The 27,557-nt window shown below is 33.7% G+C and overlaps 1 protein-coding gene across 1 annotated transcript in view; it reads right to left on the minus strand.

Annotated features, from left to right (window-relative positions):
- Positions 1-1,259: 1,259 nt before the first annotated feature.
- The window catches only part of LOC145263753 (uncharacterized), an 87,352-nt gene continuing 61,054 nt past the window's right edge, over positions 1,260-27,557 (minus strand). Inside the window, exons 2-4 of the mRNA XM_080120773.1 lie at positions 17,690-18,267; positions 9,181-9,238; positions 1,260-1,903 (exon numbers count right to left, since the gene is read on the minus strand). Coding sequence (XP_079976899.1) covers positions 1,659-1,903; positions 9,181-9,238; positions 17,690-18,267 — 881 coding nt within the window. The 3' untranslated portion in view covers positions 1,260-1,658. The remainder of the gene's footprint in view (positions 1,904-9,180; positions 9,239-17,689; positions 18,268-27,557) is intronic.

The raw sequence follows: 27,557 nt of genomic DNA on the forward strand, positions 1-27,557 counted from the left end.
AGTTTCATTCGAAAATCCAAATTTTAAAAATAGTAACCATTGTTTTATGCTGTTGTAGATTGCATCGCTTAAAATGAATGCCATCTTCTGTAAATACAAAATATAAGTTAATCAATTTTTGTTTCCTTAAGTTTTTTTTTTTTTGTGTTTGTTTATACTGGTGATCTTTTAAACCAACGCATTCCAGGTGAAAACATTACATGCTTATGTGGTATGATAAAATTAGTATAAGTTTTAAAAAATTACAAAAAATGATCTAGTAGAAAAATAATTATAACAAAAAAAATAGAATTTATCGAATTATTGAGTTTTATTGTATGCCTTAATGTGGAACAAAGGCGGTATGATAAACAAGGGAGATAACCCTCGATTGACAAGTCCGCCATTTTCAAACTAATACCTTTCAGAAAGTAATTGTAGCTGATTTTTTGTTAAAAATACATCTAGCACATCTACTGGATTATTTTTCATAATTTTTGGAATTTATACTAATTTCACCATGATATCCAAGTACGTAATAATGTTTTCACTTGAAATGCGTTGGTTTAAACAATTACAAATGTAAACAGTTTTTTCCCCTATATACTGTAATAAAAAAATGCATACTAAAACATACTAGAGTACTAAGATTGAATTGTGTAAAAAAAAAAATCTGTTTAATTGTTCTGATATTTTATAATAGAACAAGTCACCCATCTCTCTCCGAGCTATCTATGTATTTCTCATGTTCCCTTTCATTTTGTGCCAATTCATCCACTCTCTAATATTTCTTAATGACTCCGTAAGCATTTAGAGAAAGAGCGGCTCTCTTCAGCTAATTGACATAGAGTATTTGTACACGCATATGTAAATTAGACAGCAAATTAATAGGCTGTTAACTTCTATATTATTCATAAGGATATTATAGAATTAAAGAGATTATTATGTTTAGCTTTACAAGGTGGATTTCTGCAAAGATATGTCACAGTTTATTCATTTTTTGAATGAAATAAAAGTGGAACAAATAGTGGTAGTGGCTATGACCCAACAGGTCACAGATATGTCTATTATATCTTGAAACGATTACTGTTCATTTCCAATCTTAATTTTAATGTAAAATGAAATAAAAACTACTGATTTGTTATTGAAATGAGATTTGAAGTGTTTGAAACTATTGGAATATTCACAACAGAAATTGGAATATTTATTTAAAAAAAATGATTATATATAATAAAAATGACATCATGCTTTTTTTTTTTTTTATGGCGTTGATTAAAAAAAAAAAAAAAAAAAAAAAAAAAAACTTTTTTTTTCTTTCAAATTAACCATCCTGAGCAATACCGGATTACCTTGCTGAAACAGGAGAAAAAAATGAAAAAGAAGAGAAAAAAAAAAAAAAGTAGGTGTACAACGAGGAAGGTGTGTGGATGAACTGCACATTTTTTTTTTTTTGTTGCTTTGTATGCCTTCCTCTATAAATACCAATTCCACAGATGAAATTCTTTTCAGGAACATGTCTTTCATCTGACACTTTGCAATTAAAGTTCCTCGATGTTCGAATTATTATTTTCGTGTATCTTGGTTCTTATTCTCAGTTTGGGTAGGAATAGAGAAAATAAAATGGCTTGACTAGCCCCAAAAAGTTGATATCCTTTTTGTTTTTGTTAATTTTTTCTTTTTCAAGGCATCCAATTCCCTAGCTGAGGATCTTGATCTTTGTTTTTGTGGTCTGGAATCTGAAAGCAGCCCACAGGGTACATACCAATAGTCCGGTTGAAAAGATTCAAGTTAAAACTAGCACAACCATTTAGCTGCGTTTTGTGTTCTTCGTGAACATTCACTTGAAATGTCATGTTAGAAAATTTCACACAAATTTCTGCTGCTTTCGATTTTGATCCGAGGCAAATCTGTGGTGGATTCTCAGCTGAATTAAAAACAAAAGAAATTTGGAAAACGGTTAAATGTTGCAAAAACAAACAAAAAATAACAAAACCCAAAAAACAAGGAATATTTTTTTAAAATTTAATAAATTCTTCGGCCCTTTTTAGCAAGAATTAAGATGAGAATGAAATGTGTTGTGTGTGCTTTGTTTCCATTATCGATCTTTTAAACCAACGCATTTCAGGTGAAAACATTGCATACATGTCATGGTGAAATAAATATAAATTCCAAAAATATATAAAATTGATCCAGTAGAAAAATAATTACAAGTAAAAACAGAATTTATTCAATTATCAACTTTTTGTATGCCTTAAGAAATGTACACACATTTTTATGATAAATAAAGAATAGCTATATGAACAATTTTGCATGACAAACCGACTTATCTACCTTGACTTAAAGGGTCTGCCATTTTTAAACACAATTGTGGATGATTTTTTGTTAAAAATACATCTAGCATATCTTCTACTGGATCATTGTTTTATAATTTTCATCATGACACATAAGTATGAGTACATAATGTTTTCACCTGAAATGTGTTAGTTTAAATGATCACCAATATAAACAAGCACTGTTTTGCCAAATAAAATTGTTTTTCATACTTGTGCAGATTAGTCATGTTTTACACAAACACATTTCAGGTGAAAACATTATGTACTTACGTGTCATGTCGAAATCAGTATCAATTCCAAGAATTACAAAAAAAAAGGTCCAGTAAAAAAAATAATTATAAGTAAAAATAATTTATCAAGTTTATCAATCTATAATTTTAGCATGTTTTAATCTTGAAGAGTTCTCAAAATCGAGGGGAGGTAACTGCAATTAATAATTTAGACTAAATAGTTGTAACTCTGCCATTTTTAAACACAAAATATCAGAATATAATTGTGGCTGATTTTTTTTTTTTTTTTGTGTTAAAAATACATATAGCAGATCAGGATCATTTTTCGTAATTTTCAAAATTGGCAGGACATAAGTATGTAAAAATGTTTTCACCTAATTTACGCAATCACCATTTTTTTCAGTCGCCATGGAAGGGATTAATTTCTAGAATAAAACTTTGTTGTTTAGTCCAAATGCAGATCTGCAACAATGTTATTTCATGATTTTTTTTGTGGGGTACAAAATTTCAACATTGCAATTATGAAAGGAAGTCCTGTTTTTTTTATATTCATAATTAAAGAAAAAAAGTGTATCCCCGCGTTTATACAATCCTGTAAACGTGGGTTTACAGTATATTGATGTAAGCAAGGAGAATATTTTTATTTGCTTCTGTTTGATCATTAAAGAGGTAAAAGGTTTCCCCTTTTAATTAAAAATAAAATCCCTCAATTCAATTCTAGAGGAGTGAGGAAGAAACCAGTCAGCTAGCCCCCCCCTTTTTTTTTTGTTAATCATGAATAAAAAAAAAATAAAATAAAAAAAATCTTCCCTTGATAATTGTAACAATATTATTGTAAAGCTAGTACAAAATTAATACCACAATTAGATTTCTTTTGAAATTTTACTCAAGTTATTTGATCTTGGTGTAGAGCATTTTTTTTTTATTGTTTTTAATTGCGCCCCCACACAGCAAGACAGAAGCATCACATTTATATGACAGATTTTCAATAAAATAAGCAATGTCTCGTAGTTCATTACGAAAATCTGTATTTGAAACAAAAATTTAAGGCAAAAAAGGAGATAGTCGGGTAGTATAATACAAAAACTAGACGTTTTTAGCCTGTTGACTTAGAATAAGCGTTTTATGCCAAATTGATGGCTGAGTATGGTTAACTTTGTGCCCATTTTTGCATTAAATACTAATACCTAACAGTGCATCAAACAAATGCCATAATAATTAGTTCATTGTTAGAGGTCCATAGAAAATTTCACCCAGATCAGCCCAATAGTTTCCAAGAAAAAGTTGAACAGACAGACAAAGAGAAATATAAATGAAGATTTTTTAATTTTTTTATTTAGCTTAAAAACTCTTTGAAATGGCAAAATTCCAAATACAGTCATCATAAATAGGTAACGCAATAAAAATAAAACCATTTATGAAATGCAAGAAGGAGTAAAAGTTTCTTAAAAACTGGCACAAGTAATCATTTGATGGCACAGCAAATAACCAGCTGTGGAATATGTGCCAATAGAGGAGTTTGGAGATAAAATCAGATATGATTGCAACCTTTTGTCTTGAGATAATGGCTTTCTGCACCTAGTGTGGTGCACTACAGCATCTACTGTGGCTATACAGTCCAATTCTAGATTTGCAGCTTCGTTGGTACTTGCTGCAGGTGTAGTCAATAATTTGTATGGTGGGGGCAGCAGGGGTGTCGCCTGTGGGTTCTTTTTTCTTCTCATTGTCTTTCTCTCTTCTCTTCTACTGATTAAGCCCTTGCGCCAAGCTTAAGTGCAGTTGAGCTTGGGTTTATAACTGGTAACTGCTAACTCCCCATGAAGCTGAAGTGACTTCTCCAGGTACAGGCCTGGGTGGGTTATAAGGAGACCTAGGTTTGCCCAGTAACCAGGATCCTCCTCTGTCAAAAGGGGAAGCCTTGTAACTGGGCAAACCTAGGTCTCCTTATCAGAATCCGACAGAAAGGCAAACCATTACAGTCGGTGCAGGAGTTGCCAGAAACATGTTGCAGAGTTTCACCACCTGAGTTTTGGAAGGGTTTACTTCTTTAACTTTTGGCAAGGAATCTACAAGGCAGTGGAGCTATTTGCCCATGGCTGGGGTATAAATATTAATTGGATATAAATATGAAAATGACACCAGGAGAATGTCAGGGAAATTTTGGGTGATTTAATTAATCTGATTTTAATGTATTGTTAAATATCCAGGCTGTGTGTACAGAGAAATCATGTTGACAAGAATAGATGCACCTGGCAACATGAATGCAGGAAACATAAAATAATTATCAAATGTACTGAAAGGTAATTTTAACAAAAATTATGAACCCAACACTAGGCATCTGCATGGGAAGAAATAAAAAAAAAAAAACTTAGTCAAAATAAGTTAAATCTTAGATATTTGAAAGACCATTTAAATATACACAGGTGTAATCAAATCTATCCAAAGTCAGGTCAATTCAGTGAAACAACAATGACCAAATTAAACACCAAGAGGGCATTTTTGGTGGTTACAAATGGCTGTATAATAACAATCCGAAACAGCTTTGGTTGATAATTTGGGTTACCATTCCTCAGTGCCGTCTTCAGGTCACTAGTCTTGCAGTCTGCTGAACAAGCATTAACAAAAACCACAAGATTATTTGGTTCAACCCACCCTACAGTAGCAGAGTTATTATGCTCATAGGCAAACTATTCTTTAAACTAATAGACAAATACAACTGAAAAGATTTAGAGCCAGACAAATCTTTCAAACAATGACCTTAAGACACCCAACATAGAAAAAGAGCACAAGCCTACCCAAGTACGTACAAGAATAAAAGATTAAAAAATATAGCCACTCTGATGAGTTGTAGATGACAAAACACGTGTCAATGGATACTTGTATTTTAAAAACATTATATATATGCCGTTCCCCATTTGGGGGTACCAAAATTGATAAAAGGGAAAATTATTCCCAACTCGCATTTAGATAAAAATGCACTTTAGTATAAATAATTGAATTCAATCAAAAATGTATCGCAAAAACAAATAACATCCACACACACACACACACACACACACACACACAAAGAGAAGCATCAGCTTGTAGTATTAACAGCATGAATTGCAAATTATGTCAAGAGGGAAAATAACATAACCTTTAAAAAGAATAAACTATTAAAAACATGAATTTATTGTAAAATGCAGCTCTTATGCTAAGTGTATCTTATGCCAGATGAAATCTTGATAAATGATGCATATGTGCATAAAACAAATATATTTTTAAATTACATCTATATAAATAAAACAGTAGATGTATGTATATACGTATGTATGTAATACAATCAAAGACAGGAATGACAGTCTTATGCGGTAGACTTTATAGCACATCTGGCAACACTAAGTTGTCATATTTGTGGTCTAATCTGCAAATCTAAAAGTGGCCTGACACAACTTTCGAGGATTCATAATATTATCATGCGATCACCTTTACAAGAAGGAAAGTTTTTATGTCACATATGCATACTTTAATGCAGGACTAAAGCTGGGTTAAAAAGTCACCTACATGTACAGACATACACCGCTTAACTGAAGAGAAGGCAAACTTCTGTCAAGAAGTAGCAATCATCATATATGTATTTATGTGTGTGTGTGTGTAAATATTTAACTGATAAACACCTAACTACTGGTCACATAACATTGAAATTAACAGGAAATAGTAATCATACACCAAGGATGGTTTATAATGAGCAAAATATTTGTTTGGATGGATTAATAACACGTATAGAAAATCTTTCTTATCTCATAATAGCTCAAACGGCTGGAGTACTAAATGTTTTGGTTCTAACTGATGGCACTCAAGTCATTATTTTAATTAAATCTTTTGAAATCAGTATCATACATTAGGTACAATATAATATTCAATAGAGAATTGACTCTGTAATAAATACGAAATCTGCATAAATTAAGATATATTTAAGTGTATTTTACGATCAGGTAAGTTTAAGCGCTCCCTGCTAGTCATGCACTAAAGGTGTAAAACAGATTACATCGGAAATGGCATTGTATAAAAAGCTTTCCAAATCATACTGTCAAGTTTTAAATCTGTCAAAATGTGAATATATTACAAATGTCTAATCTTTAACTCCAGTTTTTATTTATTGTTTTTTTTTTTTTTAGCCTTTTTTGTTATGAACTTAGAGGATTGACGTTCTGGACTTAGAAATTTTCTAACAGGATGTTAAAAGCTAAAAGAAGATTTTGGCGTATCTTCATATTTGGAACAAAATTTTGTAAGCATCTCTCTTCTATTTCTCTTTGTCTATCTGTTCCACTTTTTCTGGAAACTACTGGGCCGATCTAGCTGAAAGTTTTGTATGGACTTTTGTAATGATAAGGTACAGCGAACTTAGTATTGTGGCATTTGTTTGATAAATGAATAGGAATTAGTATTTAATGTAAAAAATGAGCACAAATTTAACCATATTTAAAGCAATCATTCCAAGAAACTGTCCATAACTTTTGCCTGTTTTTAACAAGCTAAAAAGTCTAGTGTATTATTTGTTAAAAAAAACTTCAGTCGTTCGTTCCAAAAATGTCAACCAAAGCCTTAGTCTAATTCAGGTTGCATAAACTCCTACCAAGAGTACTTTAGTTTATTTTGCATAACATTTTTAAAGGTTTTAGGAAACAAGCAAATACCACAGTTTATAATGAACAAACAAATAATAGATAAAAACACATAATTGTAACAATGGAAGATGTCAACTGCAAAAGGATGCATCATTGTAAGGTTTACGTAAATAACACCAAGCCATGAATAATTGTTGTGCTGACATTTTCTCTTGTATAACCCATCTGATAATAGAAATTTTACTAAAATGTTATTGTTCAATGAAAATATATATATAATGCTCCTTGAGCAGTTGTTTATATATATATATATATATATATATATATATACACACAGAGTCATCCACATACAGTACTGTTTTGCTGTTTCACAGCTCATCAGTGCGGTTAGACAGGCAACTGCGTCAAGGCAGGATCAAAACCTGACCGCCCAAATAACAGTCACGGCTTCTCACCATTGTGCTATATGGCTGCTGCTGTGTGGGTAATGAATTAATGTTTTGACATCGTCCAAATGCCTCTGCTCGATTTGTTTACACAAAGAACATCACTTAATACGCTAATGGCAGTTTGTATATCACTTCCCAATATGCTCAACCTAAGATAGGGAGGTTTGAGATGTTCAAAAGTAGGGACTAATAAATATGAGGCTGTTAGATAGTGCTCGATAATAAGAGCAAAATATTTTTCCGAGGGTAAACAGCTACATATGGTCGCTACAAACAGCCATCTGTTTCAGTGAATGAGACTTTGTCAGGTGACCCTGAACCATTCGACGCTATAGAAAAAAATAATAAATAAAAACAAATAAAAATAGTAATTTTTTTTTCTATAGCGTCGAATGGTTCTGGGTCGCCTCACGAAGTCTCATCAACTGAAACAGATGGCTGTTTGTAGCGACCATATTTAACTGTTTACCCTAAAAAAAAAAAAAATAAATAAAATATATACACGCACACATTAGACTTTAGCCAGTTAAAAACGGTTAAAAGTTATAGTCTATTGTCTTTTAATGAATACTTCATGCCAAACTTTATGCCAATATTGTATTGTGGTGACTATTCCCTATTCTGTGCATTGAACAAAGTATGATAGTATATTATAGTTTGATGCACAGTTGGGGATTAATACAGATTAGTATTTAACGCAAAAATGAGTACAAATTTAATCATATTCGACCATCAACTTGGCAAAAAGCACTTGTTCTGAGAAAACAGACTATAACCTCTGCCAGTTTTTATAATAACAGGCTGAAAAGTCTAGCGTTTTTCATACTAGTAAAAAAACCACTTACCAAGGTCATCAGCTACCTGATGAGATTGTCTGATGATGGAAAATACTATAAGGATTGAAAAGGATGGACAACATTTGATTACTTAAGATGACGACTTGACGAGTATTTGCTGAGATTGGACTTGAAAATAGTCATGTAGTTTGAAAAGATGCAGTCCTGTGGTAATGTCTTTGACAGATGAGAAGTTTTTCAAAAGAAACTGTTCATAGAAATTCTATTTGATTTTAAGCACACAGAAAGAAATTAAATTTCTTGGATGTGGTGGCAATAAGATGAGTTCTTGATGTGAATGTTTTACAGGGAAGAAACAGAGGCTGAAGCAGAGTAGCAGAAGATTGAATAGAGAGCACTTTTTGTAGAAATAATGATAGACTAGAGAAAAACAAGCAATGCCATTTTTTTTCTGAGAGAAGAGATGTAGGAAGGAAGAGATCATCCCCACTAAGTCGCAAAATTGATTTTATGCTGTCAAGGTCAAAAACGAGTGCTCTGAGTGGTACCTCCATAGATGTGGCAACTGTACTCCATTTTAGGATGTATTCATTGTAAACAAGTGAAGCATGCATGGTTCCTTGTGAGTGCACAGTGAACGAGGAATAACAAAAAAAAAAAAAAAAAAAAAAAAAAATGACTGTATGTTTTCCGCAAGGTTATATCATTTTCATTCAAACAGAATATAACACAAATATATTAGAAGAGTAGAACGAGAAAGACAAACAATATACTTTACTTACCAGTTACTGTTTGATTGTATACAAGTTTGTTGTTGAAAAGAAACCGGAAGGCAAATTCCTATTTAAATAAAGAATAGAAAATTTCAATGCATTTTTAAAAAAAAATTTTTAAAAGACAATTTTTTTGTTGTATTATTTGGGCTGCTGCCAGTCTCATTTTAGTTGTTATTCTCCATCCAACATGAGAACACTAAACCAAATAATTCAAATTAGCAGAACCTATGGAAATTCCACGGTAGTTAAAATTTTTTTAAACATTATAAATAAAATGAATGAAAAATAAAATAAAACAAATAATGACGATTTGAAAACAATTGTTTTAGCAAATTCTTTTTAACCCCTTTTAAAGCTAAAAAGAATTGATTTAAAAAATTTAGATTTTTTTCAATGAAAATTCAACAACACACATTGTTTTGATCCGTTTTTAATAATTTTTTTTATATAAATTATAAAGGAACAGACAAATTCACTTCCACATTTTTTAAAGATTTTCAAAATAAACTATAATTTAAAAAAAACAAAGAAAAAACTTAGCCTCCTTTCAACAGGACTTTTTTTAAATTATAAAGTAAAATAACCAAACCGTAAACAGACTGTTTTGTTTTTAATTTTTGAAATTTTTTGGAGGAAATGGTTTTAATGATTTTTAACTGATAAAAAAACGACTATAAAGGGAGGTAATTAGCTTTTCATTAATATTTGCAATGATGTTTTTTTGTAACGCAGAACGTACGGACAAGTAAATTAATATTTAGATTATCAATCCTCATCTAAAATTTCCAAAATTGACCCTCCTTGTAGAAAACTGCCCAGTTGAGGGTGAAGGAATTAATGTTTTTGGCCAATTTTTTGTCGTTCGAAGGATCAAGCTTCAAAATGATACCGATCTCGTGAAAATTGGTCACCTCTGTCGAAAGTTTTAGGCAGACATACAAACATACATACATTTAAACATACAGGTGAGATTTATATTATAAACTAGCGGGGGGTACCTGGCGTTGCCCGGGTGTTTGGACGTGTGTGTGGTTTTAGTTAAATCAAAACTCCGGGTGGGGTGGGGGGGAAATAAATAAATAAATAAAAATAAAAAAGTTTTGGTAGGTAAGTATGAGGATCGAAGCCGAACCCGAACCCTTGAGGCAAAGTTGGAAATTAAAGTGTGAAAAAAAAAAAAAAAAAAAAAAAAAAAAGAAAGTGCGACGTTAACCATTGGGCCACCTCAAAATACTAACGGAAACATGTTTGAATTTATTTAAACATTTAGAATTGGCAGGTGCCCGTTTTAATGAGGTCAACTTTGACTGTGGTGTAGTATTTCATTTACTGCAGGAACGCTTTTTTACTTTCATTTTCCCCAAGATGTTGGGGGGGGGGGTAGAACCAGCTCCCCATAAAAAGAGGATTGTCCAAATTGAATAGCAATTGTCTGCCACATTGATCAAATCTGATTGCTTTCGGACATTTCCGGCGATCGCGACCGGAAAAATACTGCCAGAATTAGTGTCGCTTTTATTATACGAAAAAACCTAATCCACATGCAGCGAGTGAAAAATATTGATTATTTATCTTTCCGAAGTCGAGCAAATTAAATAGACAGGCGACCTCCGTTGTTAGCTCGTAGATATTATGATTTATATGTGATATAAAAAGTTTTAAGTTGTGAGCCGACCGACCGACCGCTTCTCGGAAAAAAGCCTTTTACAGACATACACAAAAAGTGAACATACACATTTTCGCTTTTATATTTATAGATGAAATAGATTGTTTCATGTTCACAACAAAGTTAATCATGAATTTTAAAATAATGCTTCAAGTAGCGACCTTTTTAAAGGGATAGTAAACCGTCACAGCCAGCTAGTATAAAATAAATACAGGCTTTATTAAAAAAAATAAAGAAAAAGTAAAATATAAATAATCCTGGGCATACGATATGGACCTTGAAACATCATCTAGTTTTTATATAAATGTAATTTATAGAAGATTCTGCAATACAGAGGTGCAACAGATTGACACAAACTGAAGCAAATTAAGATATATTACAGTGGAATCAGCTATACAAATTCACCTTTATTATGAGAATATATGTGTATTTTTTCTTATATTTTATACTTGCATTGTGCTCTTACTTGCGTTAACCACACAGAAGTAGAGAATGTGAGCCACTTGACATTCAGCTGTAAGTTTGGTATTATATAGCAGTCCAGCCCAGCTTTGCTCAGGCCCTATGTACTGTTCATAACTTTATGTGCATATGTATATACATTAAAAAGTTTGACTCATGTGCAGGTAACCTACATCTAAAATTTCAAGAGTTTAGACCCAAAATCAGCGGATGAGTTTGGTAGAGTCTGCAAAGGTCAACTCTTTACATTTTCGCCCAAAAACTGATTAAAAAGCTTGCTGCATGTCTGAGTAGTGTTTATGTAAAATTTCAAATGTTTAGACCCAAAATTTGCTGAATAGTTTGCTAGAGATCGCAAAGGTCAAATCTTTTGAACTTTGACCCCCTGGCAGCCAAATTTTCGTCCAAAAACCGATTAAAAAGCTTGCTCTATGTCTGAATACACTGTATGTAAAATTTCAAATGTTCAGACTAAAAATTGGCTGAGAGATCAAATTTTTTTTTTTTAAACTTTGACCCTTAACATTTGTTTTGGGCTCAAGTTAAAAAACCAAGTTAAAAAGTTTGATCCATGTCCAAGGAACCCACGTTCAAGTGTTTAGACTCAAAATTAGCGGCGGAGTTTGGCAGAGTTTTCAAAGGTCAAATCATTGAACTTTGAGCCCTTGACAGACAAATTTCTGTCTGAAAACCAATTAAAAAGATTTTCCAAAATCTCAATACCCCTCATGTCAAATCTCAAGTCTGTAGACTAAAAATTGACAGAGTAATTTGGTAGGGAAATGTACACACACACAATTTCACTTTTATAGATATAGATTTCAGGAAAATTTCCTCACATCAGATATGCGTTCAACTTTAATTCAAATGTACATACAGAGGAGGGGGTGCTATTGTAAATCAAATTATGTTGCATTAATAAAAAACGAATCTGCATAAACAAAATTAAAAAAAAAAGATAAAATATAAATAATCCTGGTATGGTCAAATCAAGACAGCCAACAATTTCTAAATATATTTTCATTATTGATGACACTTAATATCAGGAATTATTGGATATGTATCAATTTTATTATTGAACTATCTTTGCCTATTTGTTATCGCTTTTCAAAGTCTGCTATTTTGAATACTTAAAACAAAAATTTTTAATAAATATTTCGTTCATAACTTTGTTGTAAACACAAAACAAAAACTTTCCCATTTATTCATGAAGATAAACATTTTGGGAATTTCGATGCAAATTTATTTATCTTTTAAATATGACCACAAAGAACGGAAAAGAAAGAAATTAATTTGTGTGCGTGATGGGGCTTACAATTTAGGAGAATGCCCCATCCCCAGCTTGAGCAAAATAAAAAAAAAATTCAACAAAAGAGATTACTTTTGTCTTATTATAGTTGTTCAGTTATAAACAAAAAAGAACAAATTATTTAAATGCTGAGTACTCTTAATTCTGCCAATAATCTTCAGTGAATGGAGTAAAATCCATCATCAGTTTAATATCCACTTTACATGCTGACAGATGTTAGACAGCTTATAGAAATTAACTTCCAAAGTAATATATCTCTGCCCAGGTCTTTATTTATCCCTCTTTCTTTCTAGTCCATATTTCCCTTGAACTTTCTCTGTAAACTGTACTTACTTCTTCAACTGTTCTACATTTATTAACCCAAAAACTCTTATCTATTTCTTCAATGTGACCATACCATTAAAGTCTCCTGTTTTGCACACATCTACCTATACTGCCTAAATTTAATCTTTTGAGGTCATCAGATCTAAGTCTGTCTGTAAAAGTGGACCCCCCCCCCCAAAAAAAAAAACCCAAAAATAAAAAGTAAGCGAGGGCCAATAAATGATTCAAAACTAACAGCTGTTCCATTTTTTACTCCAATACGATTATATTCTAAAATTTTATTCTCAGAAAATTGTTCTATATGCTTATGTAAAATTATTCGATAAGGCTACGATTAAATTAGCAATACTACACCATTTTTTTCTTTACATCGAATAAACTCATCAAGTATTATTAAAAAGTGCATAAAAAAAAAACAAAAAAACTTAAAGAAATATCTTTAGTTTTTTAAAATCGGTCCACTAGAACTGGAGTTATGACCATTCAAAGTATCAAAAAAATGCATGGTTCACTGGACATTTTGTCTTAAGTCAGTCCTAGCTTGTGACTGAAAATGGTAGGACATTTGTACAATTTACAGACTAACCCATCTTGAAAAAACTATCTTCAGATCTTTTTAAGATATTATGATGAAATTTTGAACATATCAAAATACCATGAAGGTTCAGTTGGCTCTATTTACAATCATCTCATTTGGTAACTTGTATATTAATTAGCATATTGCAGTTTCATTTTAACGGCATTAAGTAGAAACATAAAAACAGCTAAGAAAAATGGTAAGTAAGGCTTTATCATCATAGGAAGTATTATTTTGATAGACATTATCATTTGTCATCATTACACCATGAAAAATCCAAGATGGTGACTAAGAAATCCAAGATGGCCACCTATTCACGATTCAAAGAAATTAACAAAATATGGCTTGTAGCATATCAAATGAAAAGAAATTTTGTACAGATTACAATTATAACGTTTTCACGCATATTAAACTAATTAGCATAATTAAGTTTCATATTAACGGCTTTAAGTTGCTGTAACAATTATTGGGTGGGTTTCTACCACTATTTTGTTTATTTTTAAGTTGTTGTTAAGACTTCAAAGATTTCAAGAAACATTGCAGCCATTTTTTCTTGTTCTCATGTAACACTCGACACTTGTTTTTCGAACAGAATAAACACTTACAACACCAAAAATTTATCAAGGTAGGTAGAAGAGTAACTTATCTTGCCTTTGGTAACATTTCTTTATCATATATTTGTTTATTGATCACTTTTTCATACCTCCGTGGATTGTAAAACAAACCAATAAATGTTATCATAGGCAAGATAAGTTATTCTTTTACTTAAATGAGTTAAAACGCACAAACCATTTATCCAGTTAAGCATTCTTTACTTAAATACAAGTGGTGTCAAGTGAAGCCATTTGAATTAAAATTAAGCAAAAACAATTTTTTGACGAAATAAAACAAAATTACAGCGCTATTTTTGTAATATTATTTTCAAGTTACATTCAAGTTTTACAATATACTTTTTTTATTACATTGTTAGGTGAAAGTACAGAATCGTTACAAAACACCCTCCCCATGTTAAGAATAGGTTTCTAAATAATAATGTTACTGCAATATAATAATTTTTTTATTAAATTATTAGGTGAAAGTACAAAATAGTTACAAAACACCTTATCCCCATGCCAAGAATGGGTTTCTAAATAAAGCGTTTCAGAAGTTTGGGGGGACCGTTTTAGAGTTACAGCTCCTCTTTCACTTAAAAATTTACCAAAATTCAAGAAATTAACCAATTTTAATGAAATTTTCAGTAGTTATTAACAGTAACAGAATCTCATTGCTGTAAGCCACTTTATAAACAGACGTTTTGTTATGAATTTATATGACAATGAATATCGGCGCTCACTATCATTTCTATCGATGTACAAATAAAAAGTTCTTAACCAATTCTTTTCAAATTTTATTACAAAAGAAATAAATATATTGACTATTACATACAGTTTGAACAAAATTTCTATCGTTATTAATTTTTCTACTAGAAAGTCTTGACTGGAAAGTCGCACGTTTTATTCAAATTCTGTGGTAAAGACAATTCTTTTTTCTTATTGTTTTAAAAATATGAAACGTCATCGACTAGTAGAAGTTCCATGTCTAATATTTATATGAACAGATGTAAAACACGTGCGTCCGAAAAATCATCTACCGCTCGCAGATATGCCGTCGCAGCAGGTTTCATTGTTAATAGGCGGAATTAAATTGCAATTTCTTGGAAGATACAAATCACAATAAAAATATTTAAATACCATTTTAAAGAAAACTTCATTTTGAATCCAGTCATAGGTTTTATATTGATTGATGTAGGAGAAATCTAATTACTGATTTAAAAACTATGTCAGATTAAGAAGCAAAATGTGCCTTGTCCAGCACTAAACGGTACCTTATTTTGTATTACTAATTAAATCGTTCTGCACGTTGTTTACAAATTAAATGTATTGAGTGCTTTTCTGAATGCCTACACCAGTTTCTAAAGCAATCTTATAATTCTTAAGCCTTTTAGTTTTATGCACAGAGCATTATACTGCAAATATTGGCCACTAGCTTAAATCTAATATATGAATTCTCCCATACAAATGTTGTAATTGAAAAAAAAAAAAATCAATATAGGGTCTGTCGCTGGAACCGTAGATGGCTTGCACAAAAAGGAAGCAGCATTGGATCACTGTGCCTGATCAACCAGCATTCAAGATGTGGTGAAATTGTTGGAAAGAGTCGGCTCAAACGATCCAGATTCAACTGAATATGATCATGTTGATCCTTCTTTACAAATGTGAGGTATTAACTCTTGAATCCTTCCATATCTGAATGATGGTGGCATGATGCGTCCCAGACATATGCTGAAGGGTGAACATTGAACTATGCGAATGTATATTTGCTCAGCCCCAGCAGAGATAAGATGTTCATGGGCATTGCATGTAAGAGTACAGACTGATATTCCAAATCCTTTAAGAAGAATAAAAAAAAACACCGAAACAAGATCAGTCAGAAGCTATGATACAAGAGACAACATATCGGCTCCACTTAAAAAAAAAAAATGTAACCTCTTGCTAAAAAGGCTGGAAGAACTAAATGGTAATTATGTAAACTGATTAGAGATATGCCAAACAAATTTTTGCACAGGGAAAAAGGAAAATGTACACAGACCAGGGCCCTATGGACAAATTTATCTTTAGTTGACTTTTGACAACTAAATATTTTCATTGACTAGCCAAATAGAAAAATTACTAACCAAACACATGTGATTTTTGGAATATGACATCTTTGTTCTGTGACGATCATGTACATAAAGTTGTTTTTTTTTTATTTTTTTAATAAGTGTAATTCTAAATATACAACAAATTTTACGTTGATACTTTTAATTTCTTCAGACGTTTTTTTTTTAAAACATCTTTCGGAAAAAAAAGAAAAAAAAGAAAAGTATATTGTTCTAGTTAAATTTTGTTTTAAATAACTTTTTTTTTTTTTTTTTCTTTTTAATAAAACTAACAAAGTTGAAAAGATATTTTCCATTCAGTAGTGAGCTTTGGAAGATTGTCAGTAAACAAAATGCAATCGCCAAAAAAGATAAGCGTTGTATTATTCTAGTTGCCACTTCGAAAAATCACTTGCAAATGCGATTGTTTCACTCCCAATGTAGAGCTCTGCAGACATTAACTTAGACTGTGCATGGACACGCATATGCAGCAAGAATCAACCTTCTCAACCATTAGAACCGAGAAAAGAGAAAAACGATTCCTGATAATTGTTTCTGAATGGTTGGGAGTGAGATGGCATATAAAAAAAAAAAAAAAAAAAAAAAAAATTATAACTTTATTATAAAATTAATCTGTTCCTAAGTGAATATTTCCAGAAAAATATTTCATCTTCTAAAACCTGAAAATAATTATATCAGATGGATCTAATTCACATTCAATCTGACAAATCAAACTTTCAATCTGGCTAACCAATTTTCATTTGTTATTGTTGTACCATATTATTAGCAAGAAACAAATATATTTTGGTATAATTTATTAGAAACTAATATATATATATATATATATATATATATATATACACACACACACTTCATTCAATTTGGCAGTTTGCCTATAATGTAAATGTTCTTAAATAAACACCTAAAAAGAAAGATCAGAAAAGAGCAATAACTCATTCTTTTAGTAAGAGTCAAAATTTGATTTTTTTTATTTTTTTATTGTAGGTTAGATACTGGACCTAACAAAAAAGGTATCATTATAGAATCTAGAAATATTTACAAAACTAATTAGAACACAATGCTAGAAATTTTGGAAATGGTGAAATGAAAGCTTCTTGGCTTTATGATTGCTGTTAAACATTATACTGTAAAAGAAAACCGTACATTGTTACACTTTAAAGGGAAACCCTAATATTTTTACATTTTAAAAGAATACATTTACATTTTATGGGGAAATAACTTTGGATTCAAATTATATCCCTCGTCCCAAAGACATCATGAAGCAGAATTATCTGCCCCTAATATTGACCAGACAAATTAAATACCTCTTTATTTCAAAGTGATTATTTCTGTTGTAACTTTTTTTTAATAAAATCATTATCATTGATCAGCATGGAATCGTTTTCATCTAATTATTTCTTCCTATTTTTTCTAACTACTCACAAATTCACGTCATAATAATTACTATTTTATTTTATTTATTTATCATTTCAAACTTACCTGAAACTTTGGTAAAAGTGTAAAATTAGCGCAGGCTTTGTCGTCCAAATGCAAACGCTTCATTAATATTCGTGCACAGCATACACACTGTACATGGAAGCATCGGCATGCGTTTCTAGAGCCATTCATCGGAGCTGATGAAGGTGCTAACAGACTTTTATTAAAACTAGTTGTCCCGACCACTTCTTTTTTCAGGTCAACACTTGGCAATTTGACTTGATTCAGATTTTGTGTATCCTTCATAAAGTCTGCAAGATCCATCATTGTAATATTTAGATCCAATTTGAACGACTCGCTTATAAACTTGATAATTGGACGACTTTTAATCACGCCGATGGCAGATAGTTTTTCCAAGGTTTTATTTTTAAGCGTCTCTCCAATTTGGAGGACTTTGTCCAACTGACTCTTTTTCACAGCAGTTTCATTTTTTGTGACATTTTTCATCGGCGCCTTTGTTGGCTTTGGAAGTATCATAGATTTCTGTGTTGCTTTAGTTGTTTGTGGGAGTGTTTGGGAGATGATTTTTCGCAGCGTGATCACTTGGTTTGCAGTTTCATTCTCTTTAAATGTGTGCTTTCCTGAAAAATAAATAGAAATAAACATCAGAAATAAAACGTTTTTTTTTTTTTTTTTTTTTTTTAATTTCACAACAATTACAAACTTTGAATAGATAAAGAAAAAAAAATTCTCTGGAAAAACAAATTTAAATATTAAATAAATTATACAAAAGGGAGTTGATTGCATGTATGTTTGTATGCTCAGCTGAAAGTAAAAAATACAAAACAAATACCCACAAAGTTTGTATTTTCTTGATCAGTATTGCCCCGAATCACTAATATCTAAAATTTAGGAAAAAATTATTCATTCTGAGAATCAACTGGACTGGGTTTCGTCAGAAGGGAGGGGGGTCAGTATCATACTAATTTTGAAAGAAAATGACTTCTTCCACATGGAATCTATTATATTAAAGAGTTTTTGCGTGTATATGTGTGTGTGTCCAGCTAGGGTGGAGGAGTAAGAGGGATTTGCAAAGAGAGAAGAGAAAAGGGGGAGGAGGTAAACAAAAGGATAGAGAAAGGTAGAGAGATAGAGTTTTAATAAAAATTTGTTACACTTTTAATGCGGGCAATGCCGGATAACCCTGAAAGTATTATATAAATCGCAGTTATCTATGTGTATAGGAGTTTGTATGTCAAGCTAAAAAGTAAAAACTGAAACAACCACCCACAAAGTTGGTATATTTTTTCTTGGCATTGCCTTGGATGAATAATACATAAAATTTATAGATAATAATTCATGTTAACTGTGCCAGGATTTGTTGGGGGGGGGGAGATAGACATTTCTAATTTTATTTTCTATTATATATATATATATATTTTTTTACAAAGGAGTCACCACTTATGAAGACCCGAAGGCCACTCGAGGATAAGAGTTAATGAGTGTATGATAATCAATGGGACAATATAGTAATTGATAGTGAAAATTTGGTAAATTGGATTACTTAAGGGGATGGCTCATCAAGAACTTTTTCACGTTGGACTTGAAGACGATCATATTGGAATTTTTTTTTTTTTTTTTCATCAGCAAGAATTTCACTTCCAACAAGTCAGTCTCAGATGATAATTTCAGTTTATATTTTTGCCATTTTTGTTAAAAATGGGCACATTGTGCATTCGGATACCTTCTCCTAAATGCTTCATAACCATTGTTAGAGAAATTTTTTATGATAACCGATAATTTACTGACTATAAACTGCATCATGACTGCACACTATACATTGCCAACTGTAGGAGAGAACTTGATATTTGTGGATGCAGCGATGAATGGAAAAAGGTGAACAGACCAAAAGAATATAATCAAAACGACTTACATTTTTTAATTTAGATTTTTAATATTGTGTTTATTATTAGCAGACTATAACAAATGAGTAGAGATGTTCTTTCAAATATTTTACATTATAAATGACACACAAAAGAAAGAGAGGAAGAAGGAAAAAAGTAAAAGGATTGATTTCATGTGACATTTTTAATTTTACAGGTGACATTAGAGAAAATGAAAAAAAAAAAAAAAAGAAAAAGAAAAGACATCTCACTTTTTTGAAGAAATGTAAAATTTGGATATAAATTCTGTTATGTTCAAATTGTGTTCTGCACACAATTTTAGAGTTTTATATACAAGATGTCACTATAACTTTCAAAATATTTGTGGTTGAAAATAAAATATTTTTTCATCTTGTCAAGAAAAAAAAAATTGATGCAAAAACCAAGATTGACAAAACAAAAACCAAAATTGACAAAAAATATAGAAGAGGAAAATATATGAAAAAGAACAAAAAGATTGAAAAAGAACAAAAAGAACAGAAAAACAAAGAAAAACAACGAAAAGAAAAATGGTTTATCCTTTTAAAACCTGTAATTTTCTAAATTGTAAGATGACCTACATTGATTGTGCAATTACAACATTTGTATGGAAGAATTCATACATATTAGAGTTAAACAAGTAGCCAATATTTACAGCATAATGCTCTGTATATAAAAAACTAAAAGGTTAAAAGAATTATAAGATTGCTTTTGAAATTGGTTTAGACATTAAGAACAGCACTCAATACACTTAATTTGTAAACAAAATACAGAACGATTTAATTGTAGCCTTATTGAATACTTTTACATAAACATATAGAACAATTTTCCAAGAATAAAATTTTAGAATACAATCATTAAATTAAAATGTGGAACAGCTGTTAGTTTTGAGTCATTTGTTGACCCTCCCTTATTTGATGACCTCAGAAGATTAAATCTGAACAGTATAGGTAGACATGTGCAAAACAGGAGACTTTGATGGTATGGTCACCTTGAAAGAATGGATAAAAGTTTTTGAGTTAACAGATCTAGGTCAGTTAAGGAAGTAAGTACAGTTTACAGGAAAAGTTCAAGGGAAATATGGACTTGATAGTGGAGCAGATTACCCAAACAATCGTTCATTTGATGATACAAGCATGAAATTTGGCATAAATATTCGCTGGATAGTAGATTTTAAGAAAAAAGTGCTGGCCACCTGAAATTCCAATATGGCGGCCATTTTCCAAGATGGCCGCCATAGGAGTCCAAATTTTGAAAAATTTCAGCATATTATTGTATAATACAGTGCGTTTATCGAGCTTAAGTTGGTTTTGTTGTCATAATATTACTCACTTTAAGCTCGTTCAGTGTTCTAGTGTTCCTGTAGAAGCTTGACAAGGGCAACTGCAAAGTTTAGTACAATGCAACCCAGTCTTTTTACATTTGCACCTTCCACCACAGTCAGTCTTGCATCCATATTTTGTCAGTTCACTGCAGCATTTTGAAATCGGTTCCAGTGAAGTCCACACAATTTTCCAAGAGTCATCTTCTTTTGACCATCCCCACTTTGAAGGACACTGAAGTTCTGGATCACGTATGACACTGTCCCCAAACATGACCTGCTTGATAGGCAGCTCTTTTGGCATGTTCCTTGAGTGCATTTTGAGTTGGTGGGATTAAGTCATATGACCTTTGCTTCCGTGCAAAGAGGTCAAGTCTTGCGTCATCTACTGATGAGGTTGCACTGGACCTATCATACATGAGAATTACATATTTCTCCAATACTTGTAGATCAGACTCCTCAATTTCAGATGGGCTGAGACTGAGTTTTGCAAATGTGGCTGAGACTTCATTAAATACATTCCATGTCTGCAAGGCTGTCTTTTTTCCCTTGCCATTGAAAGAAGATACAACATCACACCCTGTGAAGGCATGGAAGAACAACATTCCTTTGGATTTCTCTGGTCCTAGATTGGACACAAGGTCATGTATAGGAATCCACCTGGTGTGTTCCCCCTTGCCGAATCTCACCCACATTTCCTGAAGACCAATTGCTGTGAGAGAAGGCATCATCGATATGGCAATTACTACAATGTCTGTGTCATTTGCATCAACCAGTACAGACTTGTAGCCCTCCTTAGCTGCATGCCAAGCATGTAAGAATATCCGTGTGTCGGCCTCCTCATGCGTACAGAGTGCCAATTCTTCTAAGCTGAAGTTGGTGTAATTGGCACTGGTAATGACGATTTCCTCCCTAGTCACAAGGACTGCATTGCTTGTGGTCATTTCAGCTATGGCATCGGTAAGGAAGTGGAAGAGTTCTGATTTGTTAGTGCTGTCTCGAAGGAAGCTCTTCCAGTTTGTAGGCGGTTTGCCCTTTGCGGTAACTCTCCTCCTGATGGCCTTTCCACGTTTAGATCTAGCTTCTGACTTAAGGCTGGTCTTATGGTATACATCAAAAATGATATCTGTTCTCTTGTGAGTGTGGCTGTAGTTCTGCACCAAAGGAAGAATATCGTTTTGGGCATATTCCTCAAATGTCTTTGGTGTTTTTGGTGCAACAGCATTCACCAGTGAAGCCCCATCAACAATCAGTACATCAGATTCTGGCTTGGACTCTAGAAGCTGGACTTGCTCTTGGAGAATTTCCACAAGATCTGACTTGGTACTTGGACGTAGGTTACCATTCTTGCTGAGAGAGGGGGGAAACAACTGGTTCTCATGCTTGAAAAATTCCTGTAGATCACAACCTCTAGTTTGGCAAGAGATGAAAAGGCGGGAAAACAGATGGCAATCCTCCTTTAGCAGTTTCTTCTCAGATTGTTTGCTTTGGCCAGTCCTCGTTTTGAAGAAATCTATGCTGTTCTTCTTGATGGACTGGTAGAAATATTGACCATCGTTAAGTTTATCCATAAACGTTTTGAACTGTTCTTTCCCCTTCTGAAGATGTGTAGCAACACGTTCAGCCGCAGATGATTCTGCTATGTCCTTTGTGTCAAGGGTCAGCAGATCTCCTGTCACCTCAGTGAATGGATTGCCCATTTCCTCTAGGACCATGGTGAGCCTTTGAACCTTCTCAAGGAATGTCTTCTGAGCTGCAGGTGACTGTTCATGGTGACGAGTGTCTCCCTGATGCTGTTTCATAGTCGGCCACCAACTTCCTTATTTCTGGCCCAGCCACCATCCATCTTCGAAGAGCTGCTGGATCTTCTGTCAGCCCAATAGCTCCACCATCTCCTTTGATGCTAGCATTATTTTGTTCGTGGGCTTGGTCAATGGCGACTGATGAGAAATGCCTATGTAGATTTGTGAACTACAAAGTTTCCATTTTGGAATTGTTGTACAACCTCTGGGTGTTGCCTCTCTAAGCTCATCATATCTCGAAGATGAACTGGAAGCCATCGTGCGTAATTAACACTGTTGTTTGCGAAGAAATAGGGTATCAGTTCTGCCAGAGATTCACGATACAATGCAAAATTTCCCTCTCTGAAAGCACGTATCAGTGTCAGAATGGTCAGCTCCATGTTCAGAATCAAGAACAAAAACTGAAACAGAGGACTCTCTTTACTGCGGAAGCCACACCACTCTTCAAAGGTGACAGTTTTCTCATCACTGTCTTCCTGTTCAACAAGATATGCACTGCAACCTTTCTTCAAGAGCTTGAATAAACTGCTTACTGTAACCTGATGAGCTTGGCGAGTCTTTGTAACATTTTTAGCTGATAGAAATGAATCTGCAGAGCCTGAAGATGCTATTTCTGCCTCAACAAGTGCACCAGTCCATCCGCTGCCCTCTAACATTGACCCTATTGATTTAAAGGCTATCATTTCAATATGTAGTCCACCAATCATTATTACAAACTTGTCCTCCCCATATATGTCTGGCCAATGCCACTGTATCTGTTTCGCCAGTGCATAGAGTGGCTGGTCTGCTGTTATAACGGGTGTTTGTCCTGGGTTGAGGAACGACACAGTTTCCTTGATTTTGTCCATAGCATGCTTTATGGTGGCAACACTGTGTGCTTGCTCTCGCAGAAGGGGCAGCAAAGCATTTATACTAGTCACAAATTCTGCTCTTTGGTTGCTTGCATGATGGGCAGACCATGTTACATTTGGTGAACCATCTACATCAGTGGTATTATGGACCTTTTCCAACCATTCATTTTCAAGCTTGACCTCCTCTTGGAAAAGACTGGGATCTGGAAGTGAAAAGTCATCACGGATGCTTGGTTCTGGATTCTTCTTACGGAAGAAGGCTGGTGGAATATTTGTATATGACTCTGGAAGATTCGGGACCTTCTTCGTCCGACCTTCTGCAACATTGGCCAAGATGCGTGCTTCTCCAACATTATCTGAACTTGGGTGCTGGAACATTGAAATACTTGTACCATGGAAAGATGTGCTTGATGTTGTTGCTGTTGGGTTGTGATCTATGTTATCTACAGCAGATGTTGTGAACAGCCCTTTCCTCAAATTTGGTGGACACACGACATCATCTTCCACATATTGCTTTACAAGAGTCTCACCCAACTGTCCTGATACTTCCAAAACTGTCATAAGATATGCTTATTCCATTCTCATGCAGCTTGTCGATCAGTTGTCTCTTTCTTGTCTTTGTAAAAACTTTCATTCCAACATAAACAGCAAATGGTGTTTAACGGTCTTTGGCATGTCTTTGAGATTTCAAACCTTCCCTGTACTTTGAGTAACAGTTGAACTGCAGTAGTTGAGCAATGGCCACATCTGACTGCACAATACCATGACTCAGATGGGATCTTATGTTCACCCCATGCTCAATACTGCAAACAAACTGCAGAAGTGCCTGGGGAACGGCTTCCTCTCCAAACCCTTCTGGAAATGCCTGGCTGAATTTTGTCTTGTGAGCCAGCATCTCTTTCCAGATGATATCAGCAGCTTTAGCCAGATGAATGGCTTCACTGTACTTGCTAGCATCAGATAGAATGGTGCTTATATCTTTTCTGAATGCAAGAAGGACATCTAGCCCTTTCAGCTCAGGGATCCTAGAGAGTAACTGCTCTTTTAATCTGGTAGAATTGACCTCTGGGGATTCCACACCTAGTTGTTGCAGCTGACGCTTGTAAAGTGAGGCTAGATCAGCAAGTTGAAATATCACTGGTGTTGTTTCTGTACCGGTAACCATGCTATCCATGATGTAGATCACAAGCTCTGAAAACGCTAGGGGGTAAACGTCTTTCCCTTGACCGCTGTCATTCTCCTCTTGCTTCATGACATTAAGATGTGCTCGCTCTGAGTTGTATAACTGTGCCAAGCATCGAGGGTGATACTTCAGCTCTTGGGCAACAACATCACCAGCACTTAACTTTGCTAGGAGCTTTCCATTGTTTAGGGTCCGGGCACACTGATTAAGCCTTTCATTCAGCTGAATGGTCATTGCCTGTCTTAAATTTGATATTTCATCCTCTTCTTCACATAAGAAGCACTGTACCTCTGGAGGGTCTGAGGTCCTTTATCTCTTCTCACGATTCTCTTCTGTGCCTGATGTACTGGGGGTTATTTTCCTTTTCTGTCCTCTTGACAGCTTTGTGTTATTGAACAATAGTCGGCAGCTTTGGTGATATTTTGCTTTATTTCGTATCAGTGTGGCTTCTATGCCTTCTTCTTCATCTAACCGTGCTGGATTAAAGGGTATTGGCATATCATTAAGGGCATAAAACAAAGGCACATTTTTTGCAATTTTCGCATATCCAGCATAGTCCTGTTTCCTCTGGAATGAGCTAAGAGGTGAAATTAGAGTTTCATCTCTTTTGTCAACCTGACAAAGGCAACATTTACTCCAGTCAGTTTGCTGTCTAGTTTTGGCATCCATCGTAAGTGTCGTTGAAGTGGTGTAGGCCGAGGGTTTATCCTTTTACCACCTTACCACCTTTGCTCACTTTGATGTATGGGATACAGTTAGGTTCATGCTGCTGCCCTACACCTAACCCGATCGTTCATCCAATATCATTTAAATCCCGTGCGATCTGTACACCATCCAGATAACAATAAAGCCCCTGTCATCCTTGGCTCGGCTCTCCCGCGCTGGCACATCCTGCGGCTATCCAACCTTAGGGGCTGGCTAGATAGCATTTGGGATACTAAACTGGAGTTTAGCTGATATTGAACCCTATGCTGAGTTCCACAGCAGTGTCTGTCACCAGTGTGCCCTGGTAGTGAGTGACATACACTCTCGTCATAATATTCTGCAAAATTCTCCTTCTGTGGAAAAAACGGTGGTACTTAATTTGATCCTCGTGAGATGTGCCGCCTTGGTCACAATTTCTCAATGGGTTGATTCAGGGGCTTGTATGGAGTGAGGAAGGTAACGGAATTAAGAACACCTGATTTCTTCAGGATGGCTAGCATGGTTTGTAAGCCTTTTTGGGGCATTTTATAGGCAAAACAGGTTAACCACTTTGTCATCCTTGCATAAGCAGTCCTTTTTAGGCATAAAAGTTGGAAAAAAATGAACGTTTATGGAAATTTATGGTTTGCTGGCGGCCATCTTGAAAAAAATGGTCGCCATATTGGAATTTTTGATGGCCAGCACTTTTTTCTGAAAAAGTAACTTACAGAGACTATTGATGCCAAATTTCATGCTTGTATCACCAAATGAACGATTCTGGCAAAAAATCACATTAAGCTGCTCCACTATGAGAGAAAGCGGTATAAATAAAGACGTGAACAGAGATATATTACTTTGGAAGTAAATTTCTATAAGACTAAGCTGAGTGCCCAATGTTGCCAGGTGTTTGGAGGTGTGTGTTGAGCAAAAAAGTTGTAGTAGGTAGGTAGCCTCGAACCTGTGATTCGAAGGTGGAAAAGAAAGTGGAGGTGTGTGTAAGGGTGCTGGTTAAACAACAACAAAAAAAAAAGTGGTAGTAGGCAGGCTTAAGAGGATTCAGAGACAAAAGTAATCGCTTTTGTTGAATCCTATGTGCCTACAAATATGCAACATGAAAAGAAATTGGAATCTTAGGAAGATCTCCATCATTCCAATAATCATAGAAACAACAGAGCTTATGAAAAAATGTCAAACACTACCTGGCAAATATATCCAGTGAACCAAGTGCGAGAGATAAAAACAATTGCACTTCAATGAATGCTTAGAATCTCAAAAAGATTTCTTGATTGGAATATGAGATAGCAGGTGAATGTTTGACAGCTGGGAGGATGTCCAATCCCCAGCTAAAAACAAAAAAACACATAGGATAAATTGAAAATTATTATCTAAATAAATGAATGCAGAAGTTTGGCTCATTTTTTAAACTAACGGTAAAGTCAAAACGCTCTATTTCAAGTTGATTCTACTTAACACCATAACAACATCCTATATTTACTGATGAGTTGTGAAACAACGAAACAGGTCTGTATGTCGATGACTAAAATATATTTTATAAAGCTCCCCTCTTTGGTAGAGCACTCTCGTAAATTATCTTACTCGCTACTTAATTTAGCTGAAATAATGCGAAGCTCGCAATTTGTTTACAAACAAAACGTTTGAGCCCTCTACGAGTAGCGGACGGATGTCTATTTAAATACGCATTCCGACAGTTTAATTTCGGCCACCGATTCCGTAGTCAGGGGGTAGGACTGCCGACTGTCATCACGACGGTTCTAGGTTCGATCCTCGGCTTGGGAGAGGTGTTAGTCTAGCGGCACTGATGAGTTGTGAAACAACGAAACAGGTCTGTATGTCGATGACTAAAATATATTTTATATATATATATATATATATATTGCTTATGTATACGCAATCTAACTTATGTTAACTAATTTGCATAGTATGTTATAAAATTTATTAACTATTATTTTTTTTTTGAATTCAATGATTGGTTTTATTTTAATATAACAAATAATTCAGTTTAAGAATATTATTTTCATTTAGTGGATAAATATTTATCAGGTCAAATGTTCCTTTCTTTAGGAAGACTAATTTCAATTTCAACAAAGATTCTCCTAAATTATTTTTTTTTATGCAGATTTACCTTTTATTAATACAACATAATTTGA

The sequence above is a fragment of the Euprymna scolopes genome, chromosome 39 (genome assembly GCF_053919585.1).
Source record: "Euprymna scolopes isolate OS-2025 chromosome 39, ASM5391958v1, whole genome shotgun sequence".
In the NCBI taxonomy this organism is placed as follows: Eukaryota; Metazoa; Mollusca; class Cephalopoda; order Sepiida; family Sepiolidae; genus Euprymna; species Euprymna scolopes.